Source organism: Rhinoderma darwinii, chromosome 6 (genome assembly GCF_050947455.1).
Source record: "Rhinoderma darwinii isolate aRhiDar2 chromosome 6, aRhiDar2.hap1, whole genome shotgun sequence".
In the NCBI taxonomy this organism is placed as follows: Eukaryota; Metazoa; Chordata; class Amphibia; order Anura; family Rhinodermatidae; genus Rhinoderma; species Rhinoderma darwinii.
This window is the reverse complement of record NC_134692.1, coordinates 14,119,921-14,136,315: the sequence shown is the minus strand read 5'-3', so window position 1 is coordinate 14,136,315 and position 16,395 is coordinate 14,119,921. Positions and strand designations below refer to the sequence as shown.

General features: G+C 43.1%; 1 protein-coding gene across 4 annotated transcripts in view; it reads right to left on the bottom strand.

Moving 5' to 3' along the window:
* CCNT2 (cyclin T2) overlaps positions 1-16,395 on the bottom strand; it is a 50,958-nt gene that overhangs the window by 33,366 nt on the left and 1,197 nt on the right. For 3 of the 4 annotated variants that reach the window (XM_075829202.1, XM_075829201.1, XM_075829203.1), the window contains exons 2-7: positions 13,110-13,191; positions 6,356-6,484; positions 4,954-5,014; positions 4,425-4,487; positions 3,591-3,636; positions 5-168 (exon numbers count right to left, since the gene is read on the bottom strand). In XM_075829202.1, coding sequence (XP_075685317.1) covers positions 5-168; positions 3,591-3,636; positions 4,425-4,487; positions 4,954-5,014; positions 6,356-6,484; positions 13,110-13,191 — 545 coding nt within the window. Of the gene's footprint in view, positions 1-4; positions 169-3,293; positions 3,637-4,424; positions 4,488-4,953; positions 5,015-6,355; positions 6,485-13,109; positions 13,192-16,395 lie in introns of those variants that run through there. The other variant, XR_012849459.1, reaches the window with a different exon arrangement.

The window sequence follows — 16,395 nt, the reverse complement described above, 5'->3', positions numbered from 1 at the left end:
TTACCATCCAGCAATTCCAGTGTCACAGTCATGTCCACATATTCCCACCAATGCTTCCCATCAGTGGATACAGGTATCTCCCAGTTAGACCACTTGCAGGCCAGGTGGATGCACACACAGGAGATAACCGTGGGCTTGTGCTGAAGGCAGAAAGTTGTGAGGTGAAGACTGCAAATAACAGGAAAAAAAGGGGACGGGGAGAGAAAGAAAAAAAAAAAGAAGAAAACATTAGTTAAAATGTCCCTTAAAACCAAAGACATAAAATAGTAACAAAAAAATATAAAGGGACACTATCATAAACTGATCTATTACTTTGGTTGAACAAAATGAGAATGTGGCGAAGCGTGCTAATCATAAGTAAAGTAAAGGGTTAATCATCGAAGTTTAATAGGAATTGCTTAAATAGTTGCAGGTGCAATTGGATAATTGTAGTGCTGCCATGATAAAAGTAAATTTCTACCTGGGCTCCGCGCTACCTGTCAGCAGACTATAGGTAGGAAATCTGACCAATTCCACCCCAGTATTGTTTAGGCCTTATTTTCAAAGCTACGATTATTCATTGTGTTCAATACAAATGGAAGTGGGGGTAGTTTAATGCAAATCCATAACAAAACCGCAATCAGGCACTGTGAGGTTGTTTGTTTGTTTTTTTTTAAATTCCCCCATATCCGATGAGGGCTTCAGAGATTACACCAATTATTGACTCAAAACTGGATGAACTCAACTAGTTGGATTAAGATTAAAAACAAAAAGCTGATAGTAGTGTCCCCTTAAAACACAAAGCAAAAGTATGTGAATTTGCATAGAAATATAAAAAAAAACAAAAAAAATAAACAGTATAATTCAGTTAAAGTGTAACTTCACTTTCAAAAAAATGTTGACATGTCATAGCGACATGTCAGAAGTTTTGATCAGTGGGGCTCTGAGCACTGAATCCCCCACCGATCGCTAAAACGAAGCGGCAGAAGAGCGCTGTACCACTTTGTTTCTGCTCGGCTTTCCTCAGAAAGTCAAGCGAGCGGTGTACAGGCTCAATAGAAAGTCTATGAGTCCGTAGACAGCTCGCTCTGCTTTCCAAGGGTAGCCAAACAGAAACTAAGCGGCACAGCACTCACCTGATTGCTTCTGTTTTAGCGATCAGTGGAGGTCTCAGTGCTTGGACACCCACTGCTCAAAACTTCTGACATGTCACTATGACATGTCAAAAGTTTTTGGAAAGTATAGTTACACTTTAATAATAGTTGAGCTTGTATAAAAAGTGAAGAAGTCTCCAGGCCCTGTGAATCAAGAACGGTAACGATAAACACGAACACTTATAGTGAAGTCGAGAAGTCCGCTGCCAAACAGAACAGTCTCCATAATAGGCAGAATTCACTATTCACCCATAGTAAATTGGAAAGTAAGTCACGAGGAGACCGTTGAGGTACAAGTATGTCCTTCCTAATGGAACCACCTTCTATTAACGTGCTATGTCACAATAAAACACCTGATGTAAAGGAGTTGTCCTATCAGGAAAAGCCCTGTCCATAAACCCAGAGGCTCTAACAAGCAGCGGCCCTGGAGGACCACGGCTGTCCACGTAATACTGCTAACGTCTCGCTGGTTGTGGCTTCCCCCTGCATCAGCTATTTGCCAGGGGTTTCGGGAACTGCAGGATCAAAGATAAGGCTATGTTCACATAGTATATGTCGAATGCATGCATAGGTTGCCATTTGCCCAACATATGCCAAGTGCTCCATTTTTGTCAACTGTACTGAGCATAGACTGCTACGCTTTTCAAAGGTGGAAAAAGATAAAAAAAATATATATATATATGTATCCATCTATCTATGGTTGACATAGGCAACTCTTTAGTATACAGTTGCATAAGTTGAATCTTTACATTTGGGCAATTTCTCTGGCGTATACGCGCAGAATCAAAAATCCAAATGCAATGTAACATAGCCTTAAAGTGCCTTCGTTAATTCACATGTGTTAAATTAAGCTGGGTTTTTATGCTGTTACTTTGTCCCCTTTTTTGCCGCCATTAGGGTCAATGCATACGATGCGTATTACGTGCGGTTTTGCGTGCGGAAAAACTTCAGCATAACAGTACCAGCATAGCCAATTAGATTCCAGGAAATCTCATATACACGCTGCAGTATTTTTCCGCACGTAAACTGACCTGCGGATTTCAAAATCCGCAGCATGTCAATTTATCTTGCGTTTCCGCTTGCAAATTGTAGCTGCCTAGGGCTGTGGAAAATTGCACCAAAATTCGCAGCATGAAAACTCATCGAAAGACGCATCAAAACGTAAAAAAACGCACCTAAAAACGCATTAAAAGCTGCACGATTAGGTGTGTTTTTTTACCTGCGAATTTCCTGCGTATTGCTACAGTTTTGGTGCGTATTTTCTGCAGAAATACAAGCAACGTGTGCACGAAGCCTTGCTGCGTCAATTTGCCTCAACTTCACTGAAATCACAGCAAAAAAAAAAAAAAGCAGCGTAAAAACCCAGTCTTCAAATTTTGTAATAAAGGCAAATTCACCTGTAAAGTAATTAAATATCATCAACGGTTTGCACGAGGCAAAAAAAAGCACATTAAGCCATTTCAAACCAACTAAACCAAATATCAGTCAACATATTTCAGTACACAGTCACATACAAATAGAGAAGTATTCAAATAAAATCCCAAGAGGACAGGACACGGACGTAGATGATGAGCTTTAGAAAGGCAAACGTTTCGCGCTAAAATGATGCTGGGCCAATAACTAAGTGCCCCCGCACCCCCAACAAGCTGCTGCAGGATAGGCACAGGGCATCAGTCAGCAATGATATGCTCTAATGCCCATCGTGCAGGAGCACGGAGGGAGATGGTCCTTTGGGAGCTCAGAACATAATTGCGACACCATCCAATCAGAAAACGAATCAGTCACTGCTAAAAAGAATTAAAATAAAAAATGGCCGCTGTTTAACATATAGCCAATCTCCTGGAAAAACAAAGAAGAGTTATTATTAAACTCGAGGAGAACATACCGTCTGGTTTTCATATTGTAGAGCATTTTTTTTTTTTTTCCGAATCTGGATTCTGAGTCTCTCGATTAACATGCACAATATGAAATATGTCAAAGATGAATTTATAATTGCTAAAACGTTCATCTTTGCTGTATAGTTGGTTTGAAAAGAATCGCAATGCATATTAATTATCAAATCAAATAATGCATCTTGAGAAGGTATTATCGTATAAATTTAGAGGATTGAATTTATAGTGATGTGGTTTTAGGTAGAAATTTAAGTATCATTATACTTACCAAGATGCTCTAGGGTAAGTTTAGTTCTTTAGATGCTATTCGGGGCTACCAGTTTAGTAAATGCACTCAGAATCAAGAAACTGATCAGAAAGCAACACTACATTTTCTTGTGCAATCCTCCCCTGTGTGTCAAAGGCCCAACCACAGTACAGAGCGTTAGACACAGGGAAGAGACCAGGCCATGGAGACAGCCCAGACCCCCCCGTGCACATTGGCTAGTAAGACACAGGAAGGGGACCCTGCAGTAAAGAAAGGTATAGTGTGCTATGACAGTGCAACAAAGGTTCGGATAACCACCTGTTGGTAGCCATGAAATAGGAGGTCTGTGCCAAATCCTTGCTTGCTGTAAAAGAAAAAATAGAAGTTACGTATCAGCAGGGCACATACAAGCAAGGGCACAAATTAAGCGATGGGACAGTACAAATAGAAGGCTGTGTTCACAGCTCACGATCAATTAGTGTTTATTGTAAAATTACATGGATTTTAAACTATTTTCCAAACATTGACCGCAAAGTATGACCATAGCCTAAGGCCTTATGTGCATGGTCGTGATTTTCGGGTTGGCCGGCAGTGGAGTGTCACCTGCGAGCCACCCGCAAATCACGGGCCGCGTCCATTATTTCCTATAAGCCTGAATCGCAGAACACGGCTGTAATAAGACATGTCCGTTCTTTCTGCAGTCTGGGCTCTTAGGACATACACGGACCGTGGAAACCACAGTCGTGTGCATGGGCCCATAGGAATGAATGGGGCCGCAATTCTCACATGGATTTTCAGGGGAATTGCGGCTGCAAAAGCACGTTCATGTGCATGAGGCCTAAGAGTCCATTCACATGTTGCAGTTAAGGTGCAGTTAAAACCACATCACAAAAATCACATCCCAAGTTGCATGCATTTTTACCACTTTTTTTTTTAATGCAGTGGCGGTTTTCACCTCAACTGCATCAAAGACCGCTCCAAGATGCAATAAAAATGCAGTTTTCGGAAGCAGCTTATTTTGTGTGGTTCTAATTGCACCTCAACATGTGAATGGATCCTAAGGAGCAGATCTGAGCACACTAGCGGTTACAAATCACCCAGTATTAAAATAACCCAACATTGGCCAATAAAGATTTAATCAGGATTACCAACCTCTCACTAATTGGGTGCATTTAACAACATCTGTATGGGGATGTTCGATAGTGATCTCGAAGCCTGTGGAAGACACACAAGGTAGACTTTAGGAAAAAAAAAAAAAGTTTCTGGATTCAATGCTATTACAACAGCCCATCCAGATTGTTTACAGCAGGGGTCAGCAACCTTTCGGCACTCCAGCTGTTGTGAAACTACAAATCTCAGTATGACAGACTTTGGATAAAATATTTTAATAAAGACTTTGGCTGTGGAGTGTAAAGGTTACTGAGCCCTGGTTTACACCCTACTTAAGAGCCGTCCAACAGCCAGTGGTCATATGGTGGGAAATCACTAGCCCATTTCTATGCAGAGGGTGCCAACCCAATGCACCCCTCACAATCATCCTTCCGGAAAACCCAAGATATTCATAAACCCCTATATACTGACTGATATTCTCTTGACTGTTGGTTCAGGGGTGTGGGTCTAATATACAGGACAGAGCGTTTCTGAAATGAAATACATGAATTCTCCCAATCTTCATAAATACCTAAGGTCTGTAGCATAACAGTTTCAAGTATAACCAGCTCTTGAGCTTGCTGTAGGTAAGCCTGGAAAAAAATCAAGACAAGATGCAATCGTTAATTGAGCAAGTATTGTGGGGGGAAAAAAAGCCCAGAAATCCTCACCTAGAACTGTATCTGCCACACGAGGGCAGGAGAATGCCCAGGAGACAATGCGCTAAGAAGTATGAAACTGGCACCTACTCTGGCTACTAATAAAATCAAACTACCTCCTGAAAGGGTCTAACTGGTTCCTAAAACGGACAGGCTCTGTTCACACTGGAGTTAAGTCCATCTAGTCAATAGTGTAGTTGCCACTATCCTTTCTAAGGCTACATGCACACGACTGGTTTTGTCAGTGTGCTATCCAGTTTTTTTTTTAACAGATAGCAAACTGAACCATTCATTTCTTTGGCCCCATGCACACTACATACGTTTTTTGTTTTTTTTTACAGATCCGTCTGGGGGCCGTGGAATTCTCAGAACATCTCCTATTACTGTCCGTGTTTGCGGCTCGGTCTCGCCCATTCAAGTAATTTGCAACGTGAATACCACAGAAGGCCCACGGATACCATCAGTGTTTTGTGGATCCGTTGCTTACGGGACGCAGAATACAAATAGTGGTGTGCATGCAGCCTTAAACCAGCGTAGCAATAATGCCTCGGTTATTCACAAAAGTCATGTTGGTAATGTGAACAGTGTCCAATCTGTCCACCCCTGGCTACAGTACCTCTTCCCAAAAATCAAAAAAATAAAAACTTCCGCTCTCAAATCCATTAGGGAACGCTACAATAAAGTGAACAATGACATCATTGAGGGGGAACTGAATGTGGTGCCTTTCAAGGATCATTGCATCTATAGGAAAGTGTGTGTCTCCATTTCTAAACACCTTGGAGACTGTTAGCCAATGCATTTCAGGCTGGACAAGTGCTAAAATCTTTTTCCCCTAAAGTTGCCGTGGAGCCATAGCCTAAACCGGATCATTTAAAGGGGTTTTCCCATAATCATTATTTAATCACCCATCCACAGGATAGCTGATAAATACCTAATCGGTGGGAGTCTGACCGCTGGGACTCCCACGGCTCACGAGAACTGGCTTACCTTGCCATTCCTGGGAGCCCCATGAAGGGAGCGGTGGTTAAGCATGCGCACTACTGCTCCATGCAAATGTGGCTCCTAGGAAAGGCAAGATAAGCCAGTTTTCGTGATCTGTGGGAGTCCAAGCGGTTGGACCCCCACCGGTCAAATAAGTAATTATTATTGGAAAACCCCCTTAACCGTGTTGTCAGTATCACTCAAAGGTTATGAAATGGGATCACTGCTGTAATAAACACTAAAAGCACCAACAATTGCAGTGAGAATAAGAAAGTATATAGGAGCTCCACTTACATCGCTTTTTGTATCCAGCTGTGGATCAACTGGATTAAGACAAGCATGACATACTTTAATGACATGTTCAAGTTTACGTGGCTGTTCCTCCACTTTAGCAGCCAGGAACAATGCAGTAGGAGACATTATCTGAGAGAGCAACGATAATAAAAATCCATCAATACATTATAAACTCTCCTCGTCCTTTATCTTGAAACACACAAACAAAAGTGAACAGAATTAAATTGTCACCTATATAAGGGCACATAAAATAAAGAGGACATGTAATTGCTTTAGTCACCATTTTGCATATATATTTATTACATACAAGATATTCCCCAAATGCCTGGACGAGGGCAGAAAGTAGGTGCCGAGGGGCTCATGCCCTCTACTAGGTAGCTCCTAACCAGCGTTTAGCTTAACCCGTAGCTGACCTTTCAGGTGTCTTCAGAATAAGTTGTCGTGTGTACATGAGGAACGAGATTTCTGGTCACTATGACTTGTATTCTGCATTATTTAGCCGTTTTCCTCTCTGCAGGCTCCATTTTTAATTATCTCTTTCCTCTAAGATGATGTGTGAAGTCTAGCTGCTATCACGTTTTCAATACGAAGCACAGAATGAAGAGAACATCCTGCGCCCCAACCATTTACACTACACTCTCAAAAACAGCAGCAGAATGGAGGAGATTATTTTGCAGTACTGAGCAGTGTAGCTGAGAATCCAGCACTGGGGTGAGATAATTCCTGCAAGAAAACACTTTTAGGCCCATGCACACGAACGTAAAAACGTCCGTATATACGAGCTATAATTACGGGCCCATAGACTTCTATTGGCCACGGGTACCTTCCCGTATGCTTACGGGAAGGTGCCCGTGCCGTTGAAAAATATAGAGCATGTCCTATTTCAGGCTGTAATAACGGCACGGGCAGGCCCATAGAAGTCTCTTGAGCTCCAATAATTACGGGTGGCTGCGTGTGCGCACCCGTAATTACGGGAGCGTTACTAGGCGACGTCAGGGGATAGTCACTGTCCAGGGTGCTGAAAGGGTTAACTGATCGGCAGTAACTCTTTCAGCATCCTGGACAATGACTACCGCTGGAGTGAATAGTATTAAAAGTTAACTTACCTGCTTCTTCCTCCAGTCCGGCCTCCCGGGATGACATTTCATCCCATGTGACCGCTGTAGCCAATCACAGGCTGCAGCGGTCACATGGACTGCTGTGTCATCCAGGGAGGTCAGACTGGATGTCAAAAGAGGGACGCGTCACCAAGACAACGGTATGTATGAACTTCTTTTACTTTCATTCACTGCGGAAACTCTGCCCGAAAGGGCTGCCCAGAAAAAAGGGTCCATAAGTACAGGTGGAATACTGGTGACACCGGACCCGTATTTACAGGAGGAAAAAAATACGTTCGTGCACATGAGGCCTTACATTGTTTTTTCTGTAGCCGAACGTCTACAAATATCTGCCCATTGAATTCAATGGCAAAAAGTCCTGAGCGGATGACTTCATGAGACAAACCCTTTAAAAGAAATCTCCAACAGGAAGACCTGCTCCTTACCGCCACCTTCTCCAAATGAGAGAGCGATAAAAATAAATATATATTTCTATACTACCCGATCTACGCGTTGGTGAACTGTAAACAATAAGCACCAGCATCACTTCTGGGATATAGGTGGTGTCTCAACAGGAGAGAAGCGTCTAGCCTTGACACTTGACAGCTGCACCAGTTACTCGGCAACCCACCCAAATCATTGGGGAGTCTGAAGAACAATTACATTGGAAATACCTAGTTGAAAAAAAAAAAAGCTTCTATAAAGATTAAACTAAATATTTAGAGCACTCAAAATCTGCAGTCGACTGCGCTATTGATTCTGTCAAAACAACGGAATCCTGTCAACGGTGACAAACGGAAACAATAAACAAAGTTTCAGTTACCATTGAGATCAACGGTAAGGCAAACGGAAACAAAGGTTTCCATTTGCCTTTCCGTTGAGGGGTTCCCCAGACTGAAACCTCAGACTGAAAACAACACTGATGTAAACACAGCCTAAGGCGGAACAGGTTGGCTTTAGGACCCCCGTTTTTGCAAACAGTGGGGCCCCCAGCGATCAGACAATTATCACCTATGTGGATAGGTGATAATTGTAGATTCTGGGATACCCCTTTAAGACGAATTGCTAAATGACTATATACATTGAAAATTGTCCACAAGAGTTACATCAGATCATACATGGAGCAATGTGTATCAATGCGGTCTGTACACACAAAGCAAGATACCTTTTGCAGCTGCCTTTTTCTTTAGGACAATTCTTAGGGCTTGTCCACACGTAACGGAATTGCTGCGGGAAATTTCTGCTGCGGCAAAAATGAACACTTCCTGCGTTTTTGACTGCAGATTTTGCTGTGTTTTTCACAATGTTGGGAGATGGAGACATCTCTGAAAAACGCAATTCAGCCCACTTTCCGCAGCAGGAATAGCTTGCTGCGGTCCGAAAAATATGCACCGCAGGTCAATTATCTGCTATGAATTTTTACGCAGCGTGTGGATGAGATTTGTTAAATCTCATCCACTATGCCGCTATTGTATTCTGCTGCATATTTTCTGTCCGCAATTCCGGACGGAAAATATGCAGTAATTACGTTACGCGTGGACGAGCCCTTAGGGCTCAGACGAGCATACAAGTCGTCCGTGTGACGGCCGTTAAAACAACGGCCATCACACGGACATGTATTTCAATGGGGCCGCTCACACGAGCATTGATTCAACGGAACGTGAAAGTTCCTTGAAAAAGTAGGACATGTCACATTTTCTTGCGTTTCACACATCCCTCCATAGACTGTAGTCTATGTGGGATTCGTGATAACGCGTCCTGCATAGGTGCCCCTCTGATGTGAAAAACTAGTTTTTCACGTCCGAGGTTACCCACACTTGTCTGAATGTAGCCTTATTGGAGAGTTTATGGTCCGTTCATGTAAACGCTCTGCTGTCCTATGAATAGCCCAGTCCACACTCTCCCAAAGGGGTAATCTACCTACAAAGTCTAGACTGTGCCATACACTCCGTAACCAGGACGTCAATAAAAGGTGGAGTCGTCCTGTTTGTCCATCTACTGCTCTCACACACTGTGCAGGCAAACACTTGTAGGCTCATTAACGTTTGAAGAAATATACGGAATATACTCAGGGCAGATTTTTTTCCGCTAGATGTGAACAGGGATACAAAAACCCTATTCACATGCTTTGGCTGCAGATTGTTAGCGGATTTAAAAAGGCTCTATCACCAGATTATAAATGCCCTATCTCCTACATAATGTGATCGGCTCTGTAATGTAGATTACAGTGGTTTTTATTTTGAAAAACGATCATTTTTGACCAAATTACAAATTATTTTAGATTTATGCTAATTACTTTCTTAATAGACAACTGGGCGTGTTTTTACTTTTTACCAACTGGGCATTGTACAGAGAAGTGCATGACGCTGATTGGTCAGAGTCATACACTCCTCTTTACAACGCCCAGTTGGTAAAAAGTAAAAACACACCCAGTTGTCTATTAAGAAAGTAATTAGCATAAATCTAAAATAGTTTATAACTTGGTCAAAAATTATCGTTTTTCAAAATAAAAACCACTGTTACCTACATTACAGCGCCGATCACATTATGTAGGAGATAGGGCACTTATAATCTGGTCACAGAGCCTCTTTAAGCTCCCAAATCCATGTTGAATCCTGAATGGGGCCCTTTGGGTGTATTCACACACGGCAGATTTGTTGCAGAAATTTCTGCGACTGTCCTGTTCATCTGAATGGAACATGCCGCAATCCGTGCACCTGGTGTAGAAACATCCCCATGCACATGTATGGAACCGATTTTAATCCGCAGAAATTTCTGCAACAAATCTGCCGCGTGTGAAAATATCCTTAAATGGTTATTCCTAACTTAGACATTTATGGCATATCTAGAGGATGTCTGATAGCTGCAGGTCCCTGCTCTGGGACCCGCTTCTATATCAAGAACGAGGATCACGTGAATCCCATTTTGCCTGGTGAGGAGTGTGCTTGCTGCTGCTTCCGGGCCGGGCTAAGTGGAGAGGGGGGCTGCACGGGCTCGGTTGAATCTGTAACTCTCAAAATAAAATGGAGAGAGCTGCGCAGCCCCCTCGCCAGTCACCCAGCTTTAAATCAGTGGAAATCAGCCGCATCGGTAGGCAAAACAGGGGTCATCCCATTCTCGATATCGGTGCGGGTCCCAGAGGTCCTGTGGCTATGCCATAAATTTCTAAATTGGGAATAACCCTTTAACACCATGGTAGAATTTCACATTAAAGAGGCTCTGTCACCAGATTTTGCAACCCCTATCTACATTGCAGCGCCTATCTGCTGCAATAGCAGATTACAGACGAGCGAGGACACCGGCACCAGAGGCTACAGTTGATTCTGCAGCAGCATCAGCGTTTGCAGGTAAGTAGCTACATCGACTTACCTTCAAACGCTGATGCTGCTGCAGAATCAACTGTAGCCTCTGGTGCCGATGTGTCCTCGCTCGTCTGACACGATGCAGGACCTGTGAGTGACGTCACAGCGTGATCTGGCAGAAGCTGGGCGTTGTGAAGAGAAGTGGATGATACTTCTCATCAGAACGCCCAGCTAGTAAAAGTATTAAAAACGCCCCGATGTACGCACATAATACACGCCCACTTGGACTTTTACTTTTAAACACGCCCAATTGGACTTTTGCAAGCCTCATTTGCATAACTACAAAAATGGTCATAACTTGGCCAAAAATGCTCGTTTTTTAAAAATAAAAACGTTACTGTAATCTACATTGCAGCGCCTATCTGCTGCAATAGCAGATAGGGGCTGCAAAATCTGGTGACAGAGCCTCTTTAACTTTAATCCCCAACAGTGAATTTCCAATAGTAAAGATATTTAAACTCAAAATTTATAATGGAAAAGAACAGACATTTTGGCCGACAATCCAACGTGGACTCTCCCCCGATGACAGATGTTGTGGGAAAGAAGGATGGAGCATGTTGGATTTCAACATGCCCAATCCCTTGTTCCCATGGGAGAATAGCCACAACCAGCAGTGGATTATTCCCCTCTCCCCATTGAGAACAGACGCACGCTTGGCCGAGTAAAGAGGAGGAATAACGGTCAGCTGAGAGCGTTAGGCTGACAGATATCAAAGGTATGGCCAACTCAGAGGAAGCAAGAATTTATACAATGCCAACATATGAAGCCATCTGATGTACACCTCAGCATGGTGGCTTCTGTTTATATAGGAAGCCACAACGCTATGCCGGATCCGACAGACCCTATTTAATGGGGTCCGTCTGGTTCTGCCGAGGTGTCCGTTGTTTGGATGGAAAAAAATTAATTTGACAAAATCTGCAACGGAGGCTCCGACGCAGATGCAAACATCGCCTAACATTATCGTTACAACAAGGAAAATAAAACCACGATGAACCTGGTCAATCAATATTTTGAACATGTATTGAACACTCAGACTTTCAATGGAAACAAACATCATACACATATGTAAGGACCCAGCACCCAAGAGAAATGGCTTCTCGCTAGAGAAAGACGGCAAGTTTACTCCCCGCCAAAACGGAATTATGAAATAATTTGTTCGTTTTCTGTGGTGCCAACATATTCCACAATATTGTACAGAAATCACCACTCACATCTCCGTCCCCTATGGGTATCCCAAGCAAGTTTGACTGGGAAACTTGAAGGGGTCAATGTCATAAAAAGCCAATTACCGATCAGCATGTTTTTGGCGCGTTGGGGGAAGGTGGTGAGCCCAAATATAACCACACATCACAGGACATCAAGATACGGGTATGTTCACACGCAGTACCAAAATACATCTGAATTTACGGAGTTGTTTTCGCCTGAAAACAGCTCCTGATTTTCAGACGTTTTTTGCAGCGTATTTAACGGACGTAATTGGAGCTGTTTTTCAATGGAGTCAATGAAAAACGGCTCCAAAAACGTCCCAAGAAGTGACATGCACCACTTTGACGCGGGCATCTTTTTACGTGCCGTCTTTTGACAGCGACGCGTAAAATTACACCTTGTGGGAACAGAACATCGTAAAACCCATTGAAAGCAATGGGCAGATGTTTGTAGGCGTAATGGAGCCGGTTTTTTAGGCGTAATTCGAGGCGTAAAACGCCTGAATTACGTCTGAAAACAGTTTGTGTGAACATACCCTAAAGCTGCTGTTGCCCCCTACTAATATTTTTATGACACATCCTAAACAAGATTCCCTAAAAAAAATTGATTGGTGCAACTTTCTAAATAGTTTTTATTAAAAATTATTTTTACTTTTTGAGATACAGCTGCTTTGTATTCTCTATACAGAGAAGCTGTATTTGCTAAATCCTGCTCCGTCAGCTCCGCAGCACTGAAAGGTTCAACAGAAGTGGGTCCTGCGTGTCTGACACGCAGGTTCCACCTGTAATCTATCACATCTTAACTTAGATGTGATAGATTACAGGTGGATCCTGCGTGTCAGAGACATGCAGGACCCGCTGACACTGAACACGCGGGACGACAGAGTACCTGTATCTCAAAAAGTAAAAATAATTTTTACTAAAAATTATTTATAAAGTTGCATCAATCACATTAACTGACCTTTTTATAATAATAAAAAAAAAAAACATTGAGAGTTTTACATATCATTTAACCATTCACGATCTAAAACCAAAACAAGATCAATTTACATCAATAGAAAAAGGAAGACAAAAAGGTTTGAGTACTTACATTTCTGTGATATTTGGTAAAAGAATGATGCATATAGAATCTGTGCATGTAAACAATGGCAGTGTTGATGGTGAGCTGGGATCTGTACAATCTGATTAAGGAAATTAACAACTTGTCTGGAAGAAAAAGCGAATAATAAAGAAATCCCACACACCTCTCGTGCGCATACTCTGAAGACGGACGTGAGATGATTCATACAACTCAACTTCATTCATCCTCCCCTACTTAGTTATGTAGATATAAAGCCAACACAGGAACTACAGGGACACCAATCACTATGACAGGACGGTGTTAAAAGGATTAAAAGAATGAAAGAAATTCAATTAATCAATCGATAACGTATAGTCCCCCCACACTCTAGTGTAATTAATATACTTGAGAGAGCGCAGAACACAGATTTAGGGGTACACAGAGACTTGCTCCATCCAGGGACAGGATACAGAGCTGCTAACATGTAAAACAATGTAAGTTCTGCTCTCAGCTGCTGGACTGCGGCTTGCACTGTTTTTAAAGTAATGTCCTAATAGCAAAGCATCCATTAAAGGAACCCTAAATGTGCTCATACACAGCTGAAAGTCGGAAGGACCATTATGGATGTCTGGAAAGGAACCATCAAAAAGGTTGGATTTCAACCTGCTGAATGCCTTATTGCCACAGGAAATGAAGGCTCTAAGGGCTTGTCCACACGTAGCAGAATTGCTGCGTATTTGCTGTCCAGAATTACAGCAAGTGGAGAGTTAACAAATCTCATCCACATGCTGCGTAAAATCTCCGACCAGAAATAGACATGCAGTGCGTATTTTTCATACTGCAGAATGTCAATTCCTGCTGCGGAAAGTGGACTGAATTGCTGCGTTTTTCAGAGATGTCACCATCCCCCAACATTGAGAAAAACGCCACATAAGAAGAATCCAGGGAAGGAGAGGCAGAGAAGGAGCCTGGTTCTCCCTGCAGCTGCGTTTGTGCCCCTTTAGTTTCTATAGAAGTGAACTGCTATCAAGGACATGGCTGTAGAGAGACCCCACTCCCAGCCCTGCCAGCACATTCATAGCAACTTTCTGAATATAATAAACTTCTAGTATCAAACTCCATTATATATTTAAAGGGGCTGTCCTACCATTACTACTCACCTATCCACAAGAAAGGTTTGGCCGCTGCGGGGTACTGGGTGCCCTGTTTGAACCGCGCAGCAGTAACGCATGCCTGCTGCCGCTGTATGTTCAAACCGGGAACTCGGGACCCCCCATTCTCGTGATCAGTGGGGTTCCCAGCTGTGGGACCCCCAGTATTCAAACAATTCTCACCTTTCCTGTGGACAGGTGATAAGTTATTATACCCCCTTAAATCAGGTTAAAATAGTTTTCCAATCCTAAGAAGTTGATGGTCTCCCCTCAGGTTAGGCCATCAGTTTTTGATCGGTGGGTGTCTGAATCCCGGAACCCCCTGATCAGCTATTTGAAGGGTCTGTGGCGCTCGTACGAGCGCTGCTTCCCCTTCATCCCTGTCACTGCTCGTACTGTTGTCGACACACTGGTAGCAGCGCTTTACAGTATAACAGCCTTCTCCCATTTACTATATAGGGAGAAGGCTGTAAGTGTGCGATTCACAGTACGAGCAGATAAGGAATGAAAGGGAAGCAGCACTCGTACGAGCGCCACAGACCCCTAAAAATAGCTGATCGGCAGGGGTGCGAGTCGTCGGACCCCCACCGATCAGATATTGAAAGCTTATCCTGAGAATAGGCCATCAATTACTTAGGACTTTAACCTGATTTAAAGGGGTATTAAATGGGTCCTGAGGATAGGCCAACAATTTCTTAGGACTAGAAAGCCCCTTTAGGGTGCCCATACAAGTTAGACAACAGTCGGCCAACCAATACATTTTTGTCCTGACAGTCCCCCATCGGCACAGGATTCAAACATGCCTGATCCTATATTCCTGTGGAAGACCTGACACAGACAACTCTAAATTCCCCATTCCTTAGCACAGCTCTTCAGTTCAATGCACAGTTGCCCATGAACAGGATGTGCCTCCGCATCCATAGAAATCAAGATGGCGGCGGTGACCGCGTCCCTTTCCGTGCAGGCACTGAACTATGAGGCACCAGAGGCTACAGTTGATTCTGCAGCAGCATCAGCAGGTAAGTAGCTACATCGACTTACCTGCAAACGCCGTTGCTGCTGCAGAATCTGTAGCCTCTGGTGCCGATGTGTCCTCGCTCGTCCGACACGATGCAGGACCTGTGAGTGACGTCACAGCGTGATCTCTCGAGAACACGGCTGTGTCTGCACTGCCAGAAGCTGGGCGTTGTGAAGAGAAGTGGATGATACTTCTCATCAGAACGCCCAGCTAGTAAAAGAAGTAAAAACGCCCCGATGTACGCACATAATACACACCCAGTTGTACTTTTACTTTTCAACACGCCCAGTTGTACTTTTGCAAGCCTCATTTGCATAAACACAAAAATGGTCATAACTTGGCCAAAAATGCTCGTTTTTTAAAAATAAAAACGTTACTGTAATCTACATTGCAGCGCCGATCTGCTGCAATAGCAGATAGGGGTTGCAAAATCTGGTGACAGAGCCTCTTTAAGACTGTTTACATCTGCATTGTGACTGCAATCTATAAAAGGCTATAATGACTTATAATAGGATCTACTGGATTTTCCTTCGTTTTCCCAGGAACAGAGCTGCATGCTGTGCTAACATTGCCATCAAAAGAGACAAAACTGCAGAAAAAAACTACTCTTATTCAGAAGAGATAAGCAAGGAAGCTGGAAAAGTGAACAAGGTACTAAAGGATTTTACATAAACCGTAACAGCCCTGCAAAAATCAGAAAAGTCAATTGCTTATTTAGAGCAACAATCGCCAATCGGTGACAGAACTACAACTCCCAGCATGACCTGACAGGCCCAGGCTGGGAGTTGCAGTTTCGCACCCACTGGAGAGCACAGTTTGGGGACAACTGGTCAAAAGATGGCAAAAAAAAAAGTAAAACCACAAAACCATAACATGCCCACTCTTCAGTCAAAAGTCCCCAGCAACGGAGGGAAAGGACTTTTTCTGGCTGGTAACAGGGAATAATAGATTAAATTCAACTGCACAAACATCAATAAAACAAAGATTGGAAAAATATGGCTGCCGTCTTCCAGAACCAGCACCACTCTTGGTCACAAGATATAAATTGGTATTCACTTGCATAGGGCTGAGCTGCAATACCAGACACAGCCCATGGACAAGAGTGTCGCTGGTTCAGGAAGAAATTAGCCATGTTTTTCTGACTGCA